The 23,550-nt window shown below is 36.5% G+C and overlaps 2 protein-coding genes and 1 pseudogene across 2 annotated transcripts; 1 reads left to right on the forward strand and 2 right to left on the reverse strand.

Annotated features, from left to right (window-relative positions):
- LOC140146655 (sodium- and chloride-dependent glycine transporter 1-like) overlaps window positions 1-23,550 on the reverse strand; it is a 115,719-nt pseudogene that overhangs the window by 78,826 nt on the left and 13,343 nt on the right.
- On the reverse strand, window positions 4,857-6,744 carry LOC140146634 (uncharacterized). Its single transcript, XM_072168508.1, has 2 exons — window positions 6,507-6,744; window positions 4,857-5,533 (listed from the first exon to the last, which is right to left on the reverse strand). Exons 1-2 carry the CDS (start codon window positions 6,681-6,683, stop codon window positions 5,189-5,191), a joined length of 522 nt encoding a protein of 173 aa, XP_072024609.1. The 5' UTR covers window positions 6,684-6,744; the 3' UTR covers window positions 4,857-5,188.
- Window positions 10,091-14,514, forward strand: LOC140146644 (uncharacterized). Its single transcript, XM_072168518.1, has 4 exons — window positions 10,091-10,100; window positions 12,057-13,020; window positions 13,508-13,645; window positions 14,325-14,514. The coding sequence occupies exons 1-4, from the start codon at window positions 10,093-10,095 to the stop codon at window positions 14,403-14,405; spliced, it is 1,191 nt and encodes a 396-aa protein (XP_072024619.1). The 5' UTR covers window positions 10,091-10,092; the 3' UTR covers window positions 14,406-14,514.

Here is a 23,550-nt window from a genome sequence, read left to right on the forward strand (position 1 = left end):
GTAGTGAAAAATCATCGCGAAGACAACTCGAAATAATCTTCTAAAAATCTCTCTTCAACATGGTCGTATGTTTCGCTCATGGCTGCAATCATAATAATGAAGGAATGGAATGCTCAATGTTTGGTTTTCCAAGTGATGTCAAACACAGAAAAGCGTACAATATATGGAAAAATATGAGCAGGTATGTTGAGAATTTCATCGATAAGCTTACTTCATGTGTGTGTGTGATTGCAATGGCAAAAAAGTGGCCGAATATTCGTCCAATTTAGGATATCTTACCGGCTGTGTTCGGCGTACAAACTAAGAGATATTCCAGGAATATAGTTCCAAATTGTATATTTTAAATCGTTATTGTTTCTGATCAGTAGTTTCTGAATAATGAACGATTAAAAATGTAAACATAGCGGCCTTTTCCGCTGGGCGAGCGAGCCGGGACTCCATGCGGAAGTAGGAAGTCAGTCAGGCACGTTAGGTTCGCGGGCTTATTGTCCACGTGCACTGCGTGCGTCGCTCGTTCTGATTGGCTGAACGGTGACCAGGTCGTCTTTTCCGACCAATCATAGTCAGCGTAACATATTTCACATCATAAATATGCAAAACCTCTTCTTTTGCGGCAATAATTTAGTGTACTTTTATTTTCATCGTACAAAAAGACGAAAATTCCAGATTAATTGTATATTATTTTCATTTCTTGTGATATGTTTGTATTTGTAAATATTGAATTTAAACTTTTGAGGTGCAAAAAAATGTTATTTAAAGAAAGAAAGATTGTTTATTTAATTTTGGTGAAAATTACACCTTTCACAATCTTTTTTTCATGTTTTGATTTTATGAATGAAACTCAAAATGGGAGTGATATAAAATAGGAAATTCAATGTTGTGAGGAACTATATAGGCCTATATTTTTCATGATTATTAATTTTCACCTGCATATAGGAACAACACAAATGTTTATTTAAACAGTACACATCCTCCATGCAGTGACAGTCGGATTAAAATAAATAAATTTATTTATTTATTATTATTATTATTTTCATGATTTTTAAAAATTGTTTTCTGATTTCACCTCTTTCTAAAATGCGGCAATTTTATGATGATTGATGAACAACTTATGGAGAAATAATGGGTCAATTTTTTTTCTCATTCTTTTAATAAAGTTTTCTTCAATCATGTCTCTTTAATCTTGAACACTTCAACACTTAGGCCAAATTAAATTAATTGTTGTCTCAAAGCCCACCAATTCTTCAAAACCTTATGCGGAATGCAATTTTTTTTTAATTTGAATTTTTTTCCCAAATGTTTTTTCCATTTTTTTTTTCAAATGTCGCTTTAATGTAAAAAAAAAAGTTCGAATATTTTCAGTATTTTTGGCAATTTTGAAAAATTTAAAAAAGAAAAAGAAAAATGGGATTTTTGGGACATTTAATGAGCAGCCAAATACTAATGAGTGTGTGGGCTTTGATACAAACAATTTATTTAATTTGGTCTTATTTGAAAAATATAATCCATTTTGATTCAATGTCTTTTTTCTCTCTTAATTTGTATTCGAGAGGACCGTGATCCTAAGTCGGGGAGTGACAGACTGTGCAGCTGCCATTTTAAAGATGGCATCCATAAGAAAGGGAAAGAATTCCTATACCCAACAATATTTGAACGTAATAAAAAGAAGGTTATGCAGTTTGAGAGTCCAGAGAAGAAAAAATGGTATGTGTATTTTACTTTCAATACCGACAATCAGCAGGTTTTGTTAGACTTGGCAATTTTGGTGGTTAATGTAAAATTTAAGTGAAGCCTCAAAGGATAAAGAAATAAATACACAGGACTATGATTGAATTTAACATAGTAAAACAATAATTTAATAGTGAGACACACATGAAATGAAGTTAATGAACACAACATTTACCTTGTTAATGCAATATTGTTGTAAGTAACAAATTTGAGCTAGAGGCCATTTTGCATTTCAATTTCTTGTTACTTTCAAAATCTGGAGACCTCGATTTAGGCCAAGATGTCACTTTTAGGCCAAGATGTCACTTTTGGTGTACCTTGCTCTTTTCGGGTTTATAATGCACTAACTCGTGTAATGACTACTACGTGTATGTTGTTTTACCCTTCTTTTTTAATGTGTCCAGACTTATATGTTTACAAAGTTTGTTTTCTAACATTATTCTTAACAGCAAGACTGACAGAAAGAGGAAGCTTCACTTCTCCACACCGAGCTCCACACCCTCAAGTAACAAACCAAGCACAGTTACTAGTACGCCTACTAATCAACCACCCTCGGCTCAGCAAGCTGCTCATCATCCCCAATGGCCGACTTCACAAGCCTAGAGCCATTCTCGCCTGAAGGCATGTCAAAACAGGACATGGACCTGGTCTTGCTCAAGACGGAGAATCTTCGACTGCAGAAGATCTGAAGAAATTAGAGCAACAGTTGGTGCAAAGAAGACTGTCTTATGAGCAGGTTAAAGAGGATGAGAAACTTATAAGACATTACACAGGTCTTAGTCCTACCGCATTCTTAGCCCTACATGCTGTATGCAGCAGATTTCCCATCAATTTCCACCGGGGCTGGAATGTTGTGACCATTTCACGACAGGATCAACTTTTCCTCACATTGATGAAGTTACGGTTGAACCTGTCATATATTGATTTAGGCCTAAGATTTAATATTAGTGACAGTACTGTCTCCAACATTGTGAGCACCTGGATCTGTGTGCTGAATGAGATCCTGGTAAATGGCATGATGGGAAACCAGATTCCATCAGTGGCAAAAAATCAACTCTGCCTACCAGGATCTTTTTCACAACTTCTCTAATTGCAGAATTGTTTTGGATTGCACAGAGGTCCAGTGTGCTCAAGTGCGGGATGACATGTCTGTCCAGAAAGAAACCTTTTCCAATTATAAGTCAAGGAATACTTTTAAGGCTCTAGTAGGGGTAGCCCCAAATGGCGTCATAACATACGTTTCAAATTTGTATCCAGGATCCAGATCAGACAAAGCCATCGTACAACATTGTGGAGTTCTTAGCCAGCTCGTTCCAGGCGACCTTGTTCTTGCTGATAAAGGCTTCCTCATCCTTGATGATATGCCACAGGGTGTGTCATTGAATTTGCCCCCCTTTCTTATGAAACCTCAATTTACTGAATGCGAGGCAAAATTCACTGTCAAGATCGCAAAGGCAAGAATACATGTTGAGAGAGCCATCGGCAGGATCAAGGATTACGCCATTCTCACATTTATTGATGGTCATCTACGTCAATTTGCATCATCCATATTCAAAGTATGCGCCACACTTGTAAATTTGCAGAATCCCATTTTGCAGGAGACTGCTGGAAGTTTGGATTAGCTTTGTCTGATCTAGATCATGATCAAGAAAGTTCTTTAAATATCTTGAATTCAAAATCATCTTCTTACACTTGAAGTACTATTATTTTTTTTTTCATTTTCTTTTGCCTTTAAATTCAAAATCAAGAGATACAGAATGTGGCAGCTATTAATTAGTATTTGCTTATTGAGAATGAAATGTAATGGCTGCTCCTTGTCATTTGTTAATTTCAATAGAGATTCATCATAATTTACAAATCAGGCAGCTATCTGTTTTTGTTGTTTGGAAATGCCATGGATAATGCAAAATTACATAGCTGCCTCTTGTGAAAAATCAGTTTCTGTTTAAAATAACAAGAACAAAACATTAATTATCGAAGACTTGTGTTTCTGTTATTCTTGTGATTTATAACTGGAAAAGTTTCACATAATTAAATTCAAAACTTTGTTTATGAATTTATGAATCACATTTAAACTCACATGTTCAAGAGCTATAGTATTATTCTTTATTAGGCCAAATATTGATCTAGAAGCCATTTTGATTGATATCAATGTGTTGTTTACATTATTATCTATGCAATATTTCCTCTGAAAGACTGATGTTCTCTCATATTATAATAATAAACATTTCTTTTCAAACAAACAGTGAACTCTTGGTAGGTACAATGGGCAGCATAATTTATAATACAGTGTAGCTGAAATATTCCAAATTGAGAGCAAATATGGCTGAAAATTCAACATGTTACAAAGCTAAGTATATACATAGTTCATCTTGCAAGTTTCATTGGTATACTTAAGAGTGTTGAAGTATTATGCGTGAGCTGTAAATGGTACAATAAATGTCAGAATTTTGCAGAAGTGAAATATTTTATATTATTTATCTGAAGTTCAATCCACATGGTAAGCCTACAAAATAATGTACATACTGTGAAGGGTACACATGTCAAATGAATGATTACAAATTAGAAAGGACTCAAAATGTGCAGTTTATTGTTCATACCAAAATAATGATTTAATGAAATAATGATTAATTGAAAGAAGCTATTCAATCAAACCACAAAGCTAAACATTTTTGAGGGTGTTTAATTTGTTATCATTCTCTTGCCTGATACTTGAAGTTGGATTTACTCCGGGGGATTTACTAAATGGGGGACAATATGTTGAACATGAAAGTCCATCAACTTGGAAATGTTGGCTGCCCAACTTGGATCCTTGTCCACCGGAACAATCGCCATGTCCTTCGGGGTCCAAACTACGAAGTGGCATAACTCTCGACCCGACAATGCTAGTTGCCCCTGAACCTGATGCTGGTAACGTCTTCCTTGACTATTGGTAGCCATTACCCTTCCACCTTGCGAGTTCCGCATTATAAAAAAATCCTTTATGTTGTCAATAGCCTCATCGATTGTCATGTCCTTCGCCTTCATAGGGCATTTCACCTCTATGAGGGTATTGGTGCTGATGATACCATCAGGGATGCACCGAGCAAACCGCTGCGGTGCAAAAACAGACCACAGTCTGCTACCTGATTACCGCACACATCTTCATAGGCTTTGATAGCTACACCTCATGATGTATGCCATATTGTATGGCTTTCAGTCCTGAGAGGTCATACTCTCCTAGGAGAGATTTCAGGAGCGACTTGGATGGCTGTCTTCCGAATCTACATTTGCAATAACCGGCCCGAAATTGCTGGCGGTGATCCGTCCTTTGCGGAACATCCCCCACAGCGAATTGTCCCGTTGTCCCCGTGTCTCCTGCTCCACTGCTGCAATCTGCTCTGGTGTCACTTCGATCATATCCAGAAAGCAGCCACCTTGATCTGGAGAGCGAAGAAACCGCGGGCTGCCGAGAATCATATCAACAGTTGGGGCTGGTAGCTGAGCACTTTTTGGGCTCTGGTGCAAGCAACCATCGCATTCCACATGTGACACCATCTAATTTCAGTTTCGCTCGATAGAAGTTCCTGTCTTCCTGGTTGGGTTGGCGTTGTAGGGGGTTGAACGGCCTGGTGGGTGGGAATATCTCATCAACTGTGCGGACTGAGTCGACTACTGCCTGTCTGTTCCATGTGCAGAGTTTGTCTGTTGATGACACAGACTTAATGCCATGAAGGAGTACAGCTCCCATGTGATGGCATTTGTGCATCCCTCTAGCACATTCACACCTGGCTCCACACACAGTGCCGTCATCATTCAAGTCAACCTGAAACAAAAAAGGTAAGGAATAATTCCATATTATGGGAGAAGTTCCTGTTTCTGTTCTGAAATTTATATTTTTTATTAAATTGTTGAGAGAGAAAGAAATAGGAAAGTCCATATGGATTTTGGTGTTTTTTTTCCTTTTCGGAACGGTTAATCCAAAGTGCAATATTATTTAATACAGGTTTTTAATCCTAAAGATATTTGTTCCGATGTAATCTGAAAACGTTTCGCCTGAATAGATTTTTGGCCTATTAACCTTTTGAAAGACTGCCGGATCATATGATTGTCTTAGAAATTTCTTTCGAATTAAAACCTCCATTCTAATAATGCACTTTGAAAATAAAAATATGTTGGAATAAAAAGCTTGTGGAACAAAAACCATTTTGCAGAAAAAACAAAACAAAAAATTCCTTTTAAGTCAACCAATCTATTAGTGTAATGGTGGAAAATAATAATATAAAACGGGCTGGGCTACAATAATTAATAATCCCTATTTTTCATAAAGGCATATTTAATTTTGAAGCAACCAAATGTTTATGTACCATCACAATATATAATGTGCGCCCAATCAGGCGTACATCACGGAAGTTGGCAACCCTGGAGTATTCGGCCCGTGCAGCTATTAGCGCACTTTGAGTACGATATGGCAACACTGGTTCCGCAGTATCAACCACGACCACGCACAAACGCGCCCGTATCATGATCACATGGAAGACAACACAAAGCAATGACAATGCCGACCCTTTTACAACGATGCCAGGCGAAATCACCACATTCATTTTACAATTTGTGTCAATATTTCAGTAAAGTTAATCATTACAATCAATGGTTTCTTCTCACGAAATGAAATTATGAACCTACAGCAAGCGTCGCTTACGTAAAAATAGGGTAGCAGAATTCGGAAGACTGACGCCTATACAAAGTACACAGTGAGTACGGACGAATTTTACAATAAAAAATCGCGAAATAATTACCTCTACTTTGTAGTTTTTGTTTCGCTGGCTAGCCTGTACTGTACCAAGAAATTTACCAGTATTGTTGTCGAACTTAAAACTCACTAGATGGTTTGATTTCAATGCGATTTCACCGCGACGAATAGCTTTGGGATAATCAGCAAAGAACACAACGAGTCCATAGTTGGTCGCCGCCATGTTTGCTGTAGCGTGATCTGGTTGCTGTGCCAACGTGGCTCAGGGTCAGCGGTTACGTAACCACTTTGATAGTGAATTCATGATCAGTGATTATTATAATATAATTAACATAATTAACAGCTCACGCTGAAGTTATAAAAAAACGCGCCACATTTGCCACAACATTCATGTAATAATATATAAATGCATCATGGATGTGTGTGCGATGTTAAAGAATGTGGCCAACATTAACTAACAACATTGCGACCCTATGGCATTGTATGGCTACGCTTCTCACACACCTGAGACAAAGTAGCCTTTGATTCTTTTCCGATTTTTTGGCCCTTAAAATAATCAAAGTGTGGTTTTTTTTTCAGCCGTGAAAATTGATGTAGCATAATTAATACAAGTTTGCCCCTTGGTGATACCATACAATGAAAGAAAACATGGTTTATTTTGCAACCACAAGATAATGTCATTCTATTGTTTTCGTACTATTTTTCATCTTGTGATATTATACTGTTTTTACACACATAGCATATTTAGCATTTAGTGTTATGCAATTTTCAAAACCAGGGCTTGAAACTTCACAACATTCCTTCATCTTGTTCATGTAAATATGTTATAAGCATGTTCAAATTGTGATATTTAATTACACACAAGAGCAATATTACATGAATCTAATTTCAAAAAGGGAATTTTTACAACATTTTTTGGTCGAGAGAGAAATATACTGTCGAAGGCGTAATTGAAATACAACCTAATTTGGATCTTTTGTGAAATGTTTTGTGTCCAATCTTGAACACACTTGAGAATTAAAATTCTCAAGTGTCTTTGATAATGGCATGTCACACTATCAAAGATTCCTACTGCTGAAGTAATTGATAAAGATATCGCAGGCAAAAGGAGAGGTCCGTCCATCAGCAGGCTGTTCTGTGTATTTTATTGCTAAAATGATGAAAACAAGCAACCAATTAATATTTGGACCCATTGTGTTTTCTCTGTATTTAATGGCCATGTCCCTTTTGTTTTACTCCATTATTTAATTGTGTGACCCTTAAGGGTATCCGTAGGGAGAACACTTTGTTTTACGGCCAGGTCTGGCCAGGTGCATGTTTGTTCGCAGTCTACAGGTGTAACTAGGTTGTTGTATATTCTATACTTTTCCTGGTGTGTTAACTGTGATTACATCTAGACACCAGTTTATTTTTTATTTGAACGGGACCCTAATTTAATGAGAAAAAACGCCGAAAAAGAGAGGCCCGGCAAAAGCCGATTTGCAGACAATTTTGTAGCTACAGACAGCTCGTATTCCATATAACAACTACGGAAACCAATCAGTGCCAGAAGTGTTGATTTATATTTCATCCACTTAGGTTTGGCTTAACCCAGTAAAAGGTAAAACTTTAAGGCTGATCATTTTAATTATAAATGTAGTGTGTGTGTGAAAGTATATTTCTCAAAATGGAGGAGAGCGCCTATGACTATTGTCCGTTCTGTCTACATGGTCTATGATAATTATTTTCTTACCGAAATATATTCACTTAACACAGACCACGGTTGCCAAACAAATGAGGGCAAACCGCGGGTCAAATCATTGAAAAGTTGCCCAATATTTTTTTTATCAACCGTTGGTTTCTATGAGATAAAAAACTACCAGAAGTCGCGTAAGCCAATGTTGAGAAGTCATGCAATATTTTTCTTAACCATCAATTGGTGTCTATAGGACAGGAAATTGTCGCGAGGAAAATCTTCAAAACTCATCCTATTGACCTAGGCCTATTACATCGCGGGTTTGGCAACCCTGCAATATATACAGTTATATAACATCGCACCGCATTGTGAGGTGAACGAACTGAATGTTGACATTGTATTCAGGATTTAAAACAAGAACTGTCTTTAACCAGACAATGCGGTTGGTATAAAACATAGCGTGTGATATCATGATATCAACTTCAAAATCTAAAAACAAAAGTAAAGAAATAATTTAGGGCGAAATAAATAAACAGCGTACAGCAGGTGCTATCTTGTCAATAATGATAAGAGGAACATGAAAAAAAACCAGCAGAGAGCATGCACCCCAGTAAAGAGTTAAATAAAGCAAGGAAAAATCATAATGTGCAGAAGGCCTACTTTTCGGATGATATTCACAGAAACAAAAATAAAGAACTAAAGATCTAAAAACAAAAGTAAAGAAAATGAGGGCGAAATAAATAAACAGCGTACAGCATGTGATGATAATTATACACTTCGACCAAAAATTAAAAAAATACTTAACACGCGACATAAATAAACAGCCATCTATCAAGAATGACAAGAGGAACATGAAAAAACCCACCTAATATATGAGAGCATGCACCCCAATAAAGAATTGCTTTAAAATAAAACAATGAAACATCATGACATGTGAAATGTATGTTGATACACTTATAAATAATACTCAAGGGTGACATAAAAAACACCTTATCTACCGATATTTATCTACCGATATTTCCACAGTTAAACATACTCAGTGATCACTTGTACTAAAACAAAAATAAAGAAATACTGCACAAATGATAAGAGGAACACATAAAAAATAAATAAGCGAGCATGTCCCAAAAAAAATTAGTAAAAGATAAAATAATGATAAAACGTACAAGAAGGGGCAAAATATTTGTCGCAAAAACTTATTAAATGCTCATTTGCTCTAAGATATTTAATGTTTGCAATTTACTCCTAGTTTATCATTTATTTATTATTTATCTAGGCTTATATATCTTTTATTTATTTATCTATTAATTTATCTATTTATCAATTTATTTCAATATCATTATTATTAAGTGCCTATTTATAATGATATTTAAATCTATCAACATTATGCTTACGTCATCCAGGAGTTATTATCCCACTTGAAATCGCCATATAAACACTAATTAATAAAGAAATACCCAATGGGTGAAATAAAAAGCATTATCTATCTTTTCAAGAATGAAAAGAGGATATAAAAATATAACAGAGCATGTCCTATAAACATGATAAAGAATTATTTAAAATCGTACAAATGTGAAACATGTAATATGACATACAGGCAGCTCGCAACTCGATCGTTAATTAGGTATTCAGTCACAAATTACGTGCTTTCTCGTTCTGTGAGACACCGAACGAGATTTGCCTATTTTCACAATCACACCACTACAACCTCATCTTTTACGAAGTTCGTAGAGTACGCGTTCGTTCGTACACGCGAAACGATCAATTGAACCATGCACACAAGCAGAGACGTCGAGTTTAACTACAATCGACAGAGAGCGAGTATCGAAGTGCTGATTGAAAGCACGTAAACATTATGAACTTCGACAAATAGAGGAGGCTATCCGAAGTGGAAAATCTAAAAATCTGACTGTAAAATAGGGAAAAAACCGAGTGTTTCTAGACAGTGTGTGCCAAGATGGCGTGGTGAGTAAAATATTTCATTGTTTCTGATTAGAAATATCGAAATTTTGTCCGCTTTCCGTGGCCTGATCGCCGTAAATCGGCCATCAAAATGTGATTAAAAATGTTCTTTATCGAAAAGTGGCATCCAAAAAGGGGTGGCTCGCTTGCATATAAAGAATTTCAGCAAGTTTTCTCGCATATTTTCACAGAGTACAGATGTTAAGCTTTCGACCGATACCAAATTTAACACTGTTCCGCGTTCAGAAAGCTCACTTTTGGACCCTTCAAATATGACTCGGTGAGCGATATTTTGGCGATATACATGTGTAGTGGTCCTATCTTCTCCCTATTTTAAAATACACACAGTATAGACATTACTTTGTATAGTTCGGAGTAGAGTACATTGTAGTGTAATGGTAGAAAGTTTGATTGAATCATGACATGAAACCAATAGACACAGCCTGACATAAAAGTGTGATGAATTTTTGCGTACAGTGCTAGATGCAGTATGGCAATGCGGAAGGGAATCCAACCGTCCATGTACATTGTAATGCGCTCGTGATCGTGATGGTCAGTTGCAATCACAGTGTTATGCATGTTATGAACAGTACGGTATCCTAAATAAATCAAAAGTTGTGTGTTCGTGTTGTACTGAAATATCATTAATATGTGATACCGTACGATCACGGTTCACGTCGGTTGAATCGTGTACAGGTGTTGAAAGCTGTGTTAATCAATTGAAGTCTATTTACACTGGGATTAACACATGGCATGCATAATGTTTATGAATATTGTACAGAATTCAATCAGATTCAGTGTTCTAGCTGCGCCGGTCGGCAGTGGCGGTGTCGGGAATTCTTATAAGGGGGCAGCAGGGGGGCAAAGTGAATTTAGGGGGGGGCAAAATCAACAAATTTTGCACAATTTTCACATTTTGGGGTTTTATTGGGAAACGGGGAAAGAGTTTTGACTTATTGTGTATGGTACATTGAACATTCTGAGGATTTCAGATTCTAAAAAAAAAAATGATATGACCTGATTCTGACTCTGCTGTTAGGATAATTGTGGATTCACGAAAAGAAATAACACAGTGTATTCACACATTATTTTCAAAAAATATTTATTCTTTATTTTCACTTGCCCCGATTTTCTGGGCCGATATTGTATGAAGTGGATGATGGGTGGTTGAAAAGTTACATGCACAGCGTGCCAAACATGCAAATTTACACAACCAAAGTCGCCTGCAAATCCTGCCTATAAGACCCTGATCTACCTGAAAAGTTACCATGCACAAGCAATTCATTTTTTGCATCAAAATTCTTGGTTATTTTTAGGGCTCAACCGAATATCGGATCGAATATTGTATCGGCCCAATATTTGCAATATCGGTATTGGATCGGATATCGGTAAAAAAATTTTTTTTTTAATTTGTTAACAAGTTTTCAGCGACTTTAGAGAACCACTGGACCTATTCAGAAGTGCTATGATCCTAGGATCATTCACAGGTAATTTGAAAAAAAATTGTGATTTGAAGAGATAAACATTAGTTTGTGGTTTGCATATTAAGGATAACAAACTAATTTTTTTGCAGCAGAGCTCTGCTCAAATTGAGAATTTTCATGAAAGTTTCATTTATAACAAACATAAATACCGTACCTGTACTTCATAAAGTGTTTTTAAAATGAAATAAATTCAGACAAATTGGCAATGACACAACAGCTGTGCATAGGCTGTGCCACAATTTTTAAAAGCATACATGTACCTTGTGCTCAATAATATTTCGTTTTAATTTCCTTTATATTTACCGGAGGAAAAAAATTGGCACAGTGGATCTGTGTGTTGATTGGATTGTAATAAATGAAAAATGTTTTTAAATTGATCATTTTTATAGTACATGTACCGGTACTATACTATTTAGTATTATACAGACTAGGATTTTAATCTTTGGTATTTTTTGTGTATCATTTTCACCCACAGGTCACCACCAGATCCAGGTGGGCCCCCATCTTGTCTGGTTCATATTTACGGCGATTCGTTGACCGCACACCTACAGAAAGATCTTGGCCATATCGCCACTGGCAACATCGAGTATAAAGTTTTTGCAAAGCCAGGTGCAACTATTGCCAGACTCTCCAAATATTTACGTAACAAGCCAGTGCAAGCCGATGTTAGCTATGTTATTCTCCATGTTGGAACCAATTCATTAGCTAACTGTGGGTATTTAACCCGATTTATCCGAGAATACAGAGAACTCATTAGAATTGTGCAAGGGAAGTTCCCGTTTGCTACGATCTGCATTTCAGAACTTTTTGTTCGGGACAGTTTTGTTGTAAGAACATATAACTATGAATTAAACAAGCTATGTAATTTGCAGAAAGTGCAATTCATTCGCACATCAGTGGACTATCGAGACCTCTCCGATGGTCTTCATCTAGATGAGATAGGGTATCGTAAATTTGCAAATGATCTTGACTCATATTTGGCATGTCGTGAGCGTGAAACACCGAAGATACGGGTTCCATACTGCATGATACCACTGGTGCAGAAGAAGACGGAAAAGAAGACAAAGAAGACGGAAAAGAAGACAAAGAAGACAAAGGAAAAGACAAAGATGCATGAGAGCTATGGAACACCAATTGCAGGACAGAATCATACTCCCGTCCGAAAATGTAGTAAAAAACCACGAGTGTACAACATTTTTGGTGGTGATGGTTACTCTCGTATAGGATGGAAACAGCTTCCTCCCGCCAAGGATGTGGTCTTGGTTCTGCCACTGCCTGGGCATATTCCAGCCTCGCCCTGTCCAATTCCACATGTGCCGGTCATCACTCCCGTACCTTATCAAGCTTCAGCATATGTTCAGCAGAAGAAGAAAGGAAAGAAGAAGAAGAAACGGAAAAAGAAGATCAAGAAACGGCGTAACAGACACAAAAACAAGCAGGTATGTCAAATTGTTGATGCATTTTTTATATCAAGTTGCCTTTTTTTTCAGTTTCTATTAGTGACTTCATTATGACATAAAAATGTTTATAAAAATATGCACTAATCATTTGATATCCCTGCGCCTGGGTACCCGGGGATGACCGGAACTTGCAACTAAAATGTTGCTTTAAAAATGACACTTCCCGGCCAAATCCTGGTCAAGTTTTGGTTGGGTCGGACACATAAACACTCAACTTTTCAGCGGCGTGAGAGGAAAAGAGGGGGTCTTGGCAAAATGAAGTACAGAATGACATGGGCTATCCATTTGCCATTTTCAAGGCATTCATTGTGACTAAAATGGAACACTTTGATGAAGTAACATGATTCTGAAGGGTCACCTGCCAACTTTTCAGAAATTTGGGTGAGTTGGCAATTGGCATGGAATGAAGTTAAGAAGTGCACAATTTACAATTTTTTTTATGATTTTTTTTTATTATGTTTTACAGCTGTCTCCAGCAACAATGCATGAATTAATGTTAAGCCAGATGACTGAGATGAACCGCCATGCCACCATACAGCCACAGCAGAGAGATGACAACACTGAAGAAGTGAACATACTTCAACTTTTATTTGGGGACCAACAGGTAAAGGAATACATTGATTTGTCCTTGTTATTACAGTTCATGCATTTTAATTTGTAGGTTTCAGTTCAGTGGGCAAAAGCAAGTAGAAAACAGTAAATTTCTGATTTTTTGAGTCGTTCTCTGAGGGCAACCAAACATTTTTTTTTACTTAGCCAGATACATTGTAAACTTGCAAACATTCAATATTTCAGTTATTGCTGCAAGGTTCTCGAACATTTAATATTGATTGCTCAATGATATCAAGGACAAAGGTCTATTGAAGAAAAATTGTGTCATAAAAATCTGTGAGTGTCTTGTTTGAATGTTGAATCCTTGTTTAAATTTGAGATTTAGTGACAGAAAAAGCTATCAAGAAGCATGAAGCGTAATTACCATATTCATTCCATTAACCGCTCATGCCCCTATAAGCGCCCACCCAGTCACTTTGCAACAAGCAACTATGATATTAGTTTATTAACTGCCCATGCAAATCTGAATCATGGTCTGAAGCATGTGAAGAATATTTTGGGTCTTTATATAGGTATTGTTGGCCTAAACAATGTAAAAATTAAGCGCTCACCCAAATTGGTTTTGTTAAGCACCCTGGGCAGTTAATGGAACAAATATGGTACTTGCATAAGATTTGCATCTGTATTTAATGCTTAACAAAATTTAATTTCTTTCTTTCTGTACAATATAGGAGACTGAACAACACAAAGCTGACGAATTTCGGTTTCCAGCAGATGGAGCTGCCATCCACATCACACAGTTGCTGGGGTGAATCCAGAGAAGAGCTCCACAACACTCAAGCCTTGTGGTAATAGTGAATGTGGGCCATGTTATATTTGTAATAAAAACAGTGATCGTTGGACACACATTGTAAACATTAAAGGGGATGCAACTATTACTGAAATCAAAAAGAAAAAACCTAATATCAAAGATACCAACTGTATATGCAACAGTTGCAGACAAAGGTACAGCAAACGGGCAAAAGGGCAGAAAGTAAACACACCTAAAAAAAATAAAAAAAGGGGGGAGGGAAGTACAGAGGGAAATGGAAATAATTGTGTGCTAAAAGACGCAAAAAGCAGCACATCGTGTTCCGAGGCACATCATTTGTTAACACATGATAATTGTGATCAAATTGCAAAATATTTTGATGTGTCTGTTCAGTTTCAAAATGATAAAACACAATATATTTGCCATAACCATTATTGCCAATTGTATGTGAAAGTCCGAACAGTCTTGTGTGATTGTTGTTCGTGTTCAGTCAAAGAGAAACAGCAGCGCAAGACTAGTTCACTTTCATCAGCTGGTTTGGCTTACTTGAATTCTATTCATGGTTTAATGTTAAATTCTGAAAAAATTCTGTGCAATGCTTGTTACCTTACTGCATACAAATATGGTAAAGTGGCTGACTCTCTTTCTGTTTTAGAGCAGCAGCTTCATGATATGAAAAATATTGACCAGGAGGATTCTCCATCATCTGCCCTAATTGATGTGTACTTTCATATGATTCATTTATTCAAAGGTAACAAAGCCACTTTATTAAAAGATGTGTATGAGTATTATTGTAATAGGGTAGATGCTCATGTTGGCAATGACCCATACTTATGCATAAAAGAAAAGAAAACCCGCAGGTGGTTGCTGTCATCAATAGTCGCACAGTTTGGCAAACTTGTAAATGTTCACATTGTACAATCAGATGGTCAAACCAACTTCAAGTTAGGTACTATGTTAGTGTATTCTCAAATAAATTATAAACTTGCATTGCACCATGCACTCACTGCTGAGCGATTTGGAAGGTTAAGGCACGAGAGTGCAGACAACATTACAAATTCTGATGGGCAAATTAATAGAGAACCAAACCAGTGTACCATGGTACACTATTTAGGCACTACAATTAACAAAAAACTAATCTCTCAGGCAAAATTGATAAATGATAGTTACGTACAGAAACCACAGTCGGTTGCAAACTTTGATTATAATGACATTCTTACCAAGATTGAACCCATCATTTGGAATTTAATTTGTCTCTTGACAATGAATTCAGTGGAGGAAATAATTTACACTAAACATCCAGTAACTCTTGACAAGGAGTACATCCATTTCCCAAGTGAAGAGTCCAAACTTGGACGACTGCGGTTTGTTAGACGTGTTAATTTGGTTCTGACACTACAATTTATTATCAATAAAGAATACAACTATCCGTTACAGATCATTACAGCAAACTGTGTGAAAAGATTGTCTAGATCCTCAAAATTATTACAATTAATTAACCAGATGGGTTTTAGTACATCAAATGACACACTGGAGCGATTTTTGGAACATGTAAATAAAGAACAAAGTGAACAAGAAATTTTGGAAAGATTAATTCCAAACACATTTACTGTTGTCAGTGTAGATAATGTTGATTTTCATGCACCTTATGCTGTTGTTACTTCTGACAAGGACCGCAGCTGGCATGGAACATCTGTGATGGCACAACAACCAAAGCCATCAGAGAAATTACAACCACGTGAAATGATGAAAGTTCCAAATAATGAGCCTGTTGATTCAGCATCTCTGCCTCAACCAACAAGGCAATGTTCTAATGAGTCAGATGATTTGGCTTCTGGGCCTCAAACAATGAGGCAAAGTCCCAATAGTGAGTCAGATGATTTGGCTTCTGTGCCTCAAACAATGAGGCAAAGTCCCAATAGTGAGTCAGATGATTTGGCTTCTGTGCCTCAAACAATGAGGCAAAGTTCCAGTAGTGAGTTAGATAATTTGGCGTCTGTGCCTCAAGCGACGAGGCGTCAAAGTTCCAGTAGTGAGTCAGATGATTTGGATTATGTGCCTCAATCGACGAGGCAAAGTTCCAGTAGTGAGTCGGATGATTCGGCTTCTGAGCCTCAATCGACAAGGCAAAGTGCTAGTACTGAGTCGGACGATTTGGCTGCTGAGCCGCTGGCGTCAAGGAGGAAGCGATTAAAGCGATCATCATCTGAAAAGGAGAATTTCTTAAATTGCCCACCAGTTAAGCGATCAAAGATGAAAAAACCATCTGTGCGTAAAACACCAAATGATTATTTTGTTGATAATTCTGAGGATGTTAATTTTGAAATGCCAATGTACAATACATTCATTCAAAGTCAACTAAAATTTGAAAACTTTTTGCAATCAAGTGAAGATTACAAAGCATCTGCTGACTTAACTGCTTCTGTGTTTCTGTATATATTGGAACGTTACACCAAACATATAGGAAAGACATCAATTTGTGTTCCTGGTCTTAAAGTTAAGCTAGCTTTGGAAATGGAAGTGCCACCTGAAAAAACCAAGTTTGTTTATATTACAGTTTTAGATGAAAAGGCTGATACAGTTTCAACAATGAAACATGTCTTTGAATGTGTTTACAAGTCTTTCAAAATAGGGCGCCAACTAAATCATCAAGTTTTTGTAGGAGATCAAAAAACTTACCATTACATCACATTATTGAAATTGCAATATGGAAAAATTTTAGACTGGATAATTCCATTCATAGGAGATTGGCATGTACTTAAAAATTTTCAACAAGTTTTGATGAAAATTTATTGGGACGCAGGCCTAAAAGAAATTGCCAAAAGAGTGCACAAAACAGCAGCTGCCAAATCTCAAGCATGCAGTATATTTAAACGGACACATCGCCTTATATTGCAAGTATACGAAGCAATTTATTTGTTTCAAATTAAAACTTTCCTCACATACCGGGATGGTAAACTTACACATAGTGAATGTGATATGCAAAGTGATGATGTGATAGAGAAAGTTGCTGCAGTTGTCAACTCATTACAAAATGAGCAAGGGGATGATGCACTGTCATTTTCAAGTTTGTCAGCATTTGTCGATAAGCAAAATGAAATCAAGGCAACTTTGATTCCAAACCTTCAAAAGGACTTTGCTGCTTTTTGTGAGCTCATGTGTGCAAGATGTAAAACATTTAAGTTTTGGAATAATTTTTTGAAAGTTGAGTGTTTTGCATACTTAGAATTGTGGCTTGCCATCCGGTCTGGTAATTGGGATCTCCGAGTTAGTGCACTGAAGAAAATGGCCCCAATATTTCATGCCTTTGATAGACAAAATTATGCTAAACTTATTCCCATTCATCTTGGTCATATGCAATCTCTACCAGACTATGTACTCCAACATTTTAAGAATGGAGCCTTTGTGAGTAACATTACTGGGTTAGCTATGTCATGTGTAGCCTTGGATGAGCTCCATGAAATGACCATTAACAGGGATTGCAAAATGATTCTGAAGGGAGGTTTGCCTTCAAACATTACAAAAACATCTCAGACTTGTCAGTTTCAAGCAGAGTTAATTGATAATTTTTGCAAGCAAGTTTGGTCAAATAGAAAAGGTGTTTTGTATAGAGACTTGTCACCTTCTGTAATACGTACCGAGTTTAAAAATATCACAACTTTTTACTCAGCTGTCTCGGAAACACTGATTTTCAGTGAAGATCAGGATGATGCTTTATTTCATATTTTTACATTGATGCGTGCAGTGGGAGCCCAGGAGATAGGTTTGCTTGGCTTTCGTGATAAGGGGCAATCGGCATATGAAGAATTTATCAGAAGTCGCATCTTAAGAGAAAATAGCAATGCAAAGGCAGTTTTACGTAGAAATAACCTCAAAACATTTAGCAAAGAGAAACTTTCAAAACGTAAATATGATTTGGTAGAAAAGGAGAAGCGGATTATCACGCAATGTTACAAACGCACAATTGCACAGTCGGAAGCAACAAATATGCCAGTACATCAGTTATGTCAATTTTTAGAGACACCGAGGGCTATTTGCACTTCTGCTGGACTCCCATATAAAGGCACAAAATCTGTTATTTATGATTTTTTCTGTAAGCATTTTGGGGACAATTATTCACCTGTGTCAGTTGATCTCCCCTTTGGAGCTAATGGTGCATGCTTAATTGCTGAGGGGATGAATATAATTTATACCCACCCCATCAATATGGGCACATTTAAAGATTACGCACAATTCATTGTTTCTCGCTGGGTTAAGCCATACTTTCAAAGGCATGGTTACAAAGAAGTTCGTATTCTGTTTGATCAGGTGTGTTCTCAAGGAACTTCCCCCAAAGGTATAGAACGAAACAGGCGAGATGGTAAAAGTGATGATGACGACGCAGACGAATATGATAATATACTTAATGATACTCAACTTCCCACAAATTGGAGTAAATTTATCAAAGTTAGAAGCAACAGAGAACTTTTGTGTAATTACTTGTCATATGCCTTTATAGATATGGTACCACCTGCAATGACAAGAGATGATCAGATTTTTATAACATCTGGCGGCTTCAATCGTGGTATTTTATATAGAGTCAATCAAGTTGGTGTTTGCATCACACTTCATCAGTCAGGGGATCAATTAGAACCCGAAGTTGCGAGGCATTTTTCCCATAACCATGAGGAGTCAGACACACAGATCTGGTTACATGTATGTGAAACCAAATGTAGAAATGTTCATATTTATTCAGTTGATAGAGATATTGGGATGATTGCTTTACCCATTGATTATGGGGACAAGGAAGTAGCTATACAATTCAGAGTTGACCCATTCAAACCTCGTTTTCTACATATAAATGCTTTACGCGAAGCCATTTTACAGGACAGTGACATAACATGCATAGTAAATAGTGATCATATACAGTCCATGGATATTTTTAAAATGTTTCAGGTGTTATTTATAACTAGTGGCTGTGATTTTGTGTCCTATTTTGTTCATGTTGGAAAAATTAAATTTCTAAAAACATTTTTTAAGTACTGTTCTTTCATCACCAAAGGCGAGGGAGTAATGTGTGGAAAACTATGTCAAACTGATGATGATGTAAGTGATCAGGGTTTGTTGGCCATGTATAGATTAATAGGGTGCATATATTTTGACCGCAACAGGGCTAGCCTGAACAGGTATAATTCACCAATAGAACTGTTCGATGATATGCATGAACCTGAAAATGATATTTATAAACAACATTCCAAATATCTTTCGACAATTCGAAGAGCGACATGGAATGGCACATATGAGGATGAGCTCCTACCCTCAGATGAAGCCCTTAAATATCATTGGAAGCGAACATGTTGGGTGTCATCGGTGTGGGGCATGGCATGTATCAAAGAATTTCAATACCCAAATATTAATATTTATGGCTGGAAAGTAGATACTGAAGGTGATAATAATATAGTTTCTGTTGTATGGGATTCGGAAGAAAACATTCAAAAAATTAAAAAGAACGTACATCATTTAACAAGACGTGGTTGCGGTTGCAAGGTAAATCAATGCCTTAAATATTGCTCTTGTAAAAAGGATGGGATTTTTTGTATTAATTGCCGTTGTAAAAATTGTGCCAACAAACCCGACGTGCCTGGCCAAGGTAATATGGATGCAAGCAACAGAAATGTTGATGCAGGTATTCCCCGTGTAAAAAAAACATGTGGGTGCAAGATAAATAAATGTTTAAAACGTTGTTCTTGCAAATTAGACGGGCGATTTTGTGATGGGTGTAAATGTGTAAATTGTAATAACAAAGGGATTGAAAGTGTACAAGAACAGCCAAATAATAATGAAAACCTACCAAGTGAGCAAAATGATTCTGATGATGTACCAGAACAGCCAAATAATAATGGTAGAAATAGTAATGAAAACCTACCAATTGAGCAATATGATTCTGATGATGTACCAGAACAGCCAAATAATAATGGTAGAAATAGTAATGAAAACATAGTAATTGAGCAAAATGATTCTGATGATGACACAGAGATTGAAAGTGATTATGATGGTGAAAGTGATGAATATGGAGAAGAATTTGATTGGCTACAGGAGGCTTCTGATGCTGTTGGAGATTTTGATTCTGGTAAAAGGGTAAATGATGACGATTATGACTTTGTTGATGATGACTTTTATTATGACTAGGTTAAAGCCATGTGTGATTTGCTCCACAGCATAAACGCCCGGAATTTTGTTCAAATTTCCACTTTGTGCACTATTGTAATGGCCATTGGTGTACATAAATGCCCTGTGAAAGACCAAACCTTGTGTGTTTTAATTACAGTAAAATTTAACATAATAAAACCAGGTATCCCTGGTTTTATTTGTGAGCTCACTGATCATGTGCTGAATAAAAATACGCCGCCTGAGTGTGTTTATTGAATAAGTGACGTACCGTATAAACAGTATGCATATTGCTATTTATAGTACGTCTTGTTTGTACATTCCATCAGCTGCGTATAGGGGCCAATGCGCTCAGTAGCTATCAGTGAAAACTTACATTTAAATAGGAATATATTTTTTATGCAAATCACACATTATTGCTTTGCTGACTTGGTTTTAAATGCACTTTGTGATTTGTGTAAAATTTGTGTGATTTTACACAAGGTTTTTTTGAGGAAGCTTTTGGCTGCCGCAAGACATTGTAAATAACATTTTAATATTATCTTTGTATGTGTTGTATAAACTTTTTGCATGTAATAACTAACATACATTAAGGTATGATGTGTGAAACAAACATGTATTTTCTGAATTTTGTTTGCCACATGCATTTGTAATGATTTAGTCTACTTGTCATATAACTTGCCAACTAAAGTGTTTTCATGGTGCAGTCATTGACGAAAACAAGTCAAGACATTTTATACGCATATTTTTAAGTGGGTGTACAGTGTAAGTGTTGAAGGTGAATGCTTGCAGCTGTAGGCCTATACAGTGAAACGCACCCCGATTTGCAAAATCGGTATATTGTGTGGCAAACAAAAATTAACATGAAGACTGGTTTACATGTTTTTTCACATTGTTGATTTTTTGTAAGTGTGCTATTCAGTAAGATATTGTAATCGTGTACCAATTGCAGCTTAAAACTAAGACGTGTTATAGTTTGATATTGTCATTATCAAACACATTGGAAACATTCAAAAGTAATATTTTGAAAAAGTAGAAAATATACATTCCATGGATAAATGTTCTGGTGCTAAATGAACCAACCAACCTCATTAAACTCATGAATTGCACATGGGTAATACTACTGTCATATTGTTTATAAAGGGTGCTAACCAACCAAGTAATGGGTTTACAACTCTCATCCTATATTTTTCATAGTAAGGTGCTAACCAACCAAAGGGGTTTAAATGCCCATCTTGTACATTTTAATAGTTATATTTTTTGTATCATTTGTATTTTTATATTGTTTGCAATAACAAGCCTCATCTCATTCTCCAGCCAATCTGAAGTACATGTATGTACATTGCAAACTCATTTGATATTGTGTTGGTTACCAGCACAAATCATTGTAACATTGTTTTAAGAGGGTTTAGATTGAACATACCATATTCATCCTAATTAACGCTAGGGTGGTCAGTGGGCTCACCGAATCTCATGGGGAGGGGGCACAAGCTGTTTTTGGCAATTTTACTATGGGATTTTTTTAAATTTTGCAATCGATTGGAGGGCATGTGCCCTCCCCCGTGCCCCTATGACGCTACGCCACTGAGAGGGTGCTCAGTCATTTCTGTGAAAGGAAAGTGAGAAATAAACAAGTGTCTGAAGGTTCCAAATCTGGGCTCATTAGGAAATAAGGCAGCTGGTAAAACCCCATTCTACGGGCGGAGAGACCTTTCAAGTAGGGGCTTTTTTTTTTGGTTTTTAGTTAATTACGGTACATTAAAATTCCACCAAAATGTGACAAATCTGAAAAAGAAATTGCAACCTTATTTTCTAAACATTTCCAGCCCAAATTAGTTAATGTTGATGCAAAGCAGCTGATTTTACATGATTTAAAAAATTATCCAAAATACTGCGTCTGTCAGGACCGTAAAAAACAGGGTTTTTTTCATCGCCTACATGTATAAGCGTTAATTAGGTCGAGTACAGATATGTAAAATGTTAGCAGTTTACTTTATCAAGTGCATTTTATTGAAATATAACTGATGATTGATGTTTCATGTTGTGTATTTATTCAGTGGAGCCAGTGGCGTTGCCAGCACTTCGGGGGGGGGGGGGAACAAGAGGAACAAGCAAACTTTTAAGGGGAGTAAGGGGATGAAAATGGGCTAAAAAGTACAAAAAAGGTGCTGCCCCCTTTGCCCCTGGCTACGCCACTAAGTGAGCCTTATTAACAAGAAGTTAATTGTCAGGGCCTTAAATTTTAGTGTTGACATGATTTTGTGTTCAATAGAACATTTTAGCCATAATGGGCTTTCATTACTACTAAACAGTATACCTCGTTTTGTATGATTAAACAGTGCCTTCATACTTGTGTGTGTGCTTAAAAAATGTAACATTCCTGCCAAAAAAATGTTGTTTTTATTACAAGATATTTAACCTAGTATGCAGCTTTTATTGTATGTGTATAACTTATATTTGTTTGTATTTTTTGATGGTTTTAATAAACACTTGACAAGTTCTTTAAAAAATGATACCTTGTACTATTTTGACTATTTTAATGTACTGTGTCTTGAAATGGAAACTTTGAATCCGTCTAAAAATAGAAATGAAAAAGGCTCAAATATACACACGAAATTATATTGAAGCTGATTTCCTTTAGCTGATTAGATTTTTTCCACATTATGTCGATTCATCAACCATTAATAAAACTTGTTCTACAGGCGGACGGACTTGCCAAGAAGGGTTAGTCCGTCGAAGAAGCTGAACATTTTTGGTAATGAAAATTTTGAGACTTATGCTTTTCAAATTCTGACCATTTTGAGACCCATAAACAAAATTTCTAATTTCATACTGCTGGAAAAAATTAAAGCTGAGTCTTCCTGGTCTCTATAACATGTTTTTTGGTTCTCACCTAAGCAACTTCAGAAATTGTATGTTTGTTGGTACTTGGCGGATATATATACATTAGTTTGCTTCAAATTTGGTAGTGACGTACAATGGAGGTACGTATAGTCCCG

The sequence above is a fragment of the Amphiura filiformis genome, chromosome 1 (assembly GCF_039555335.1).
Source record: "Amphiura filiformis chromosome 1, Afil_fr2py, whole genome shotgun sequence".
Classification (NCBI taxonomy): domain Eukaryota; kingdom Metazoa; phylum Echinodermata; class Ophiuroidea; order Amphilepidida; family Amphiuridae; genus Amphiura; species Amphiura filiformis.

Excerpts from the sequence above, each read along its gene's own strand:
- LOC140146634 (XM_072168508.1), bottom strand. The coding sequence starts at position 6,683 with ATGGCGGCGACCAACTATGGACTCGTTGTGTTCTTTGCTGATTATCCC. Across the intron at positions 5,534-6,506 it reads ACAAAAACTACAAAGTAGAG|GTTGACTTGAATGATGACGG; the intron begins GTAATTATTTCG and ends TTTTTGTTTCAG.
- LOC140146644 (XM_072168518.1), top strand. Across the intron at positions 13,021-13,507 it reads ACAGACACAAAAACAAGCAG|CTGTCTCCAGCAACAATGCA; the intron begins GTATGTCAAATT and ends TATGTTTTACAG. Across the intron at positions 13,646-14,324 it reads TTTTATTTGGGGACCAACAG|GAGACTGAACAACACAAAGC; the intron begins GTAAAGGAATAC and ends TGTACAATATAG.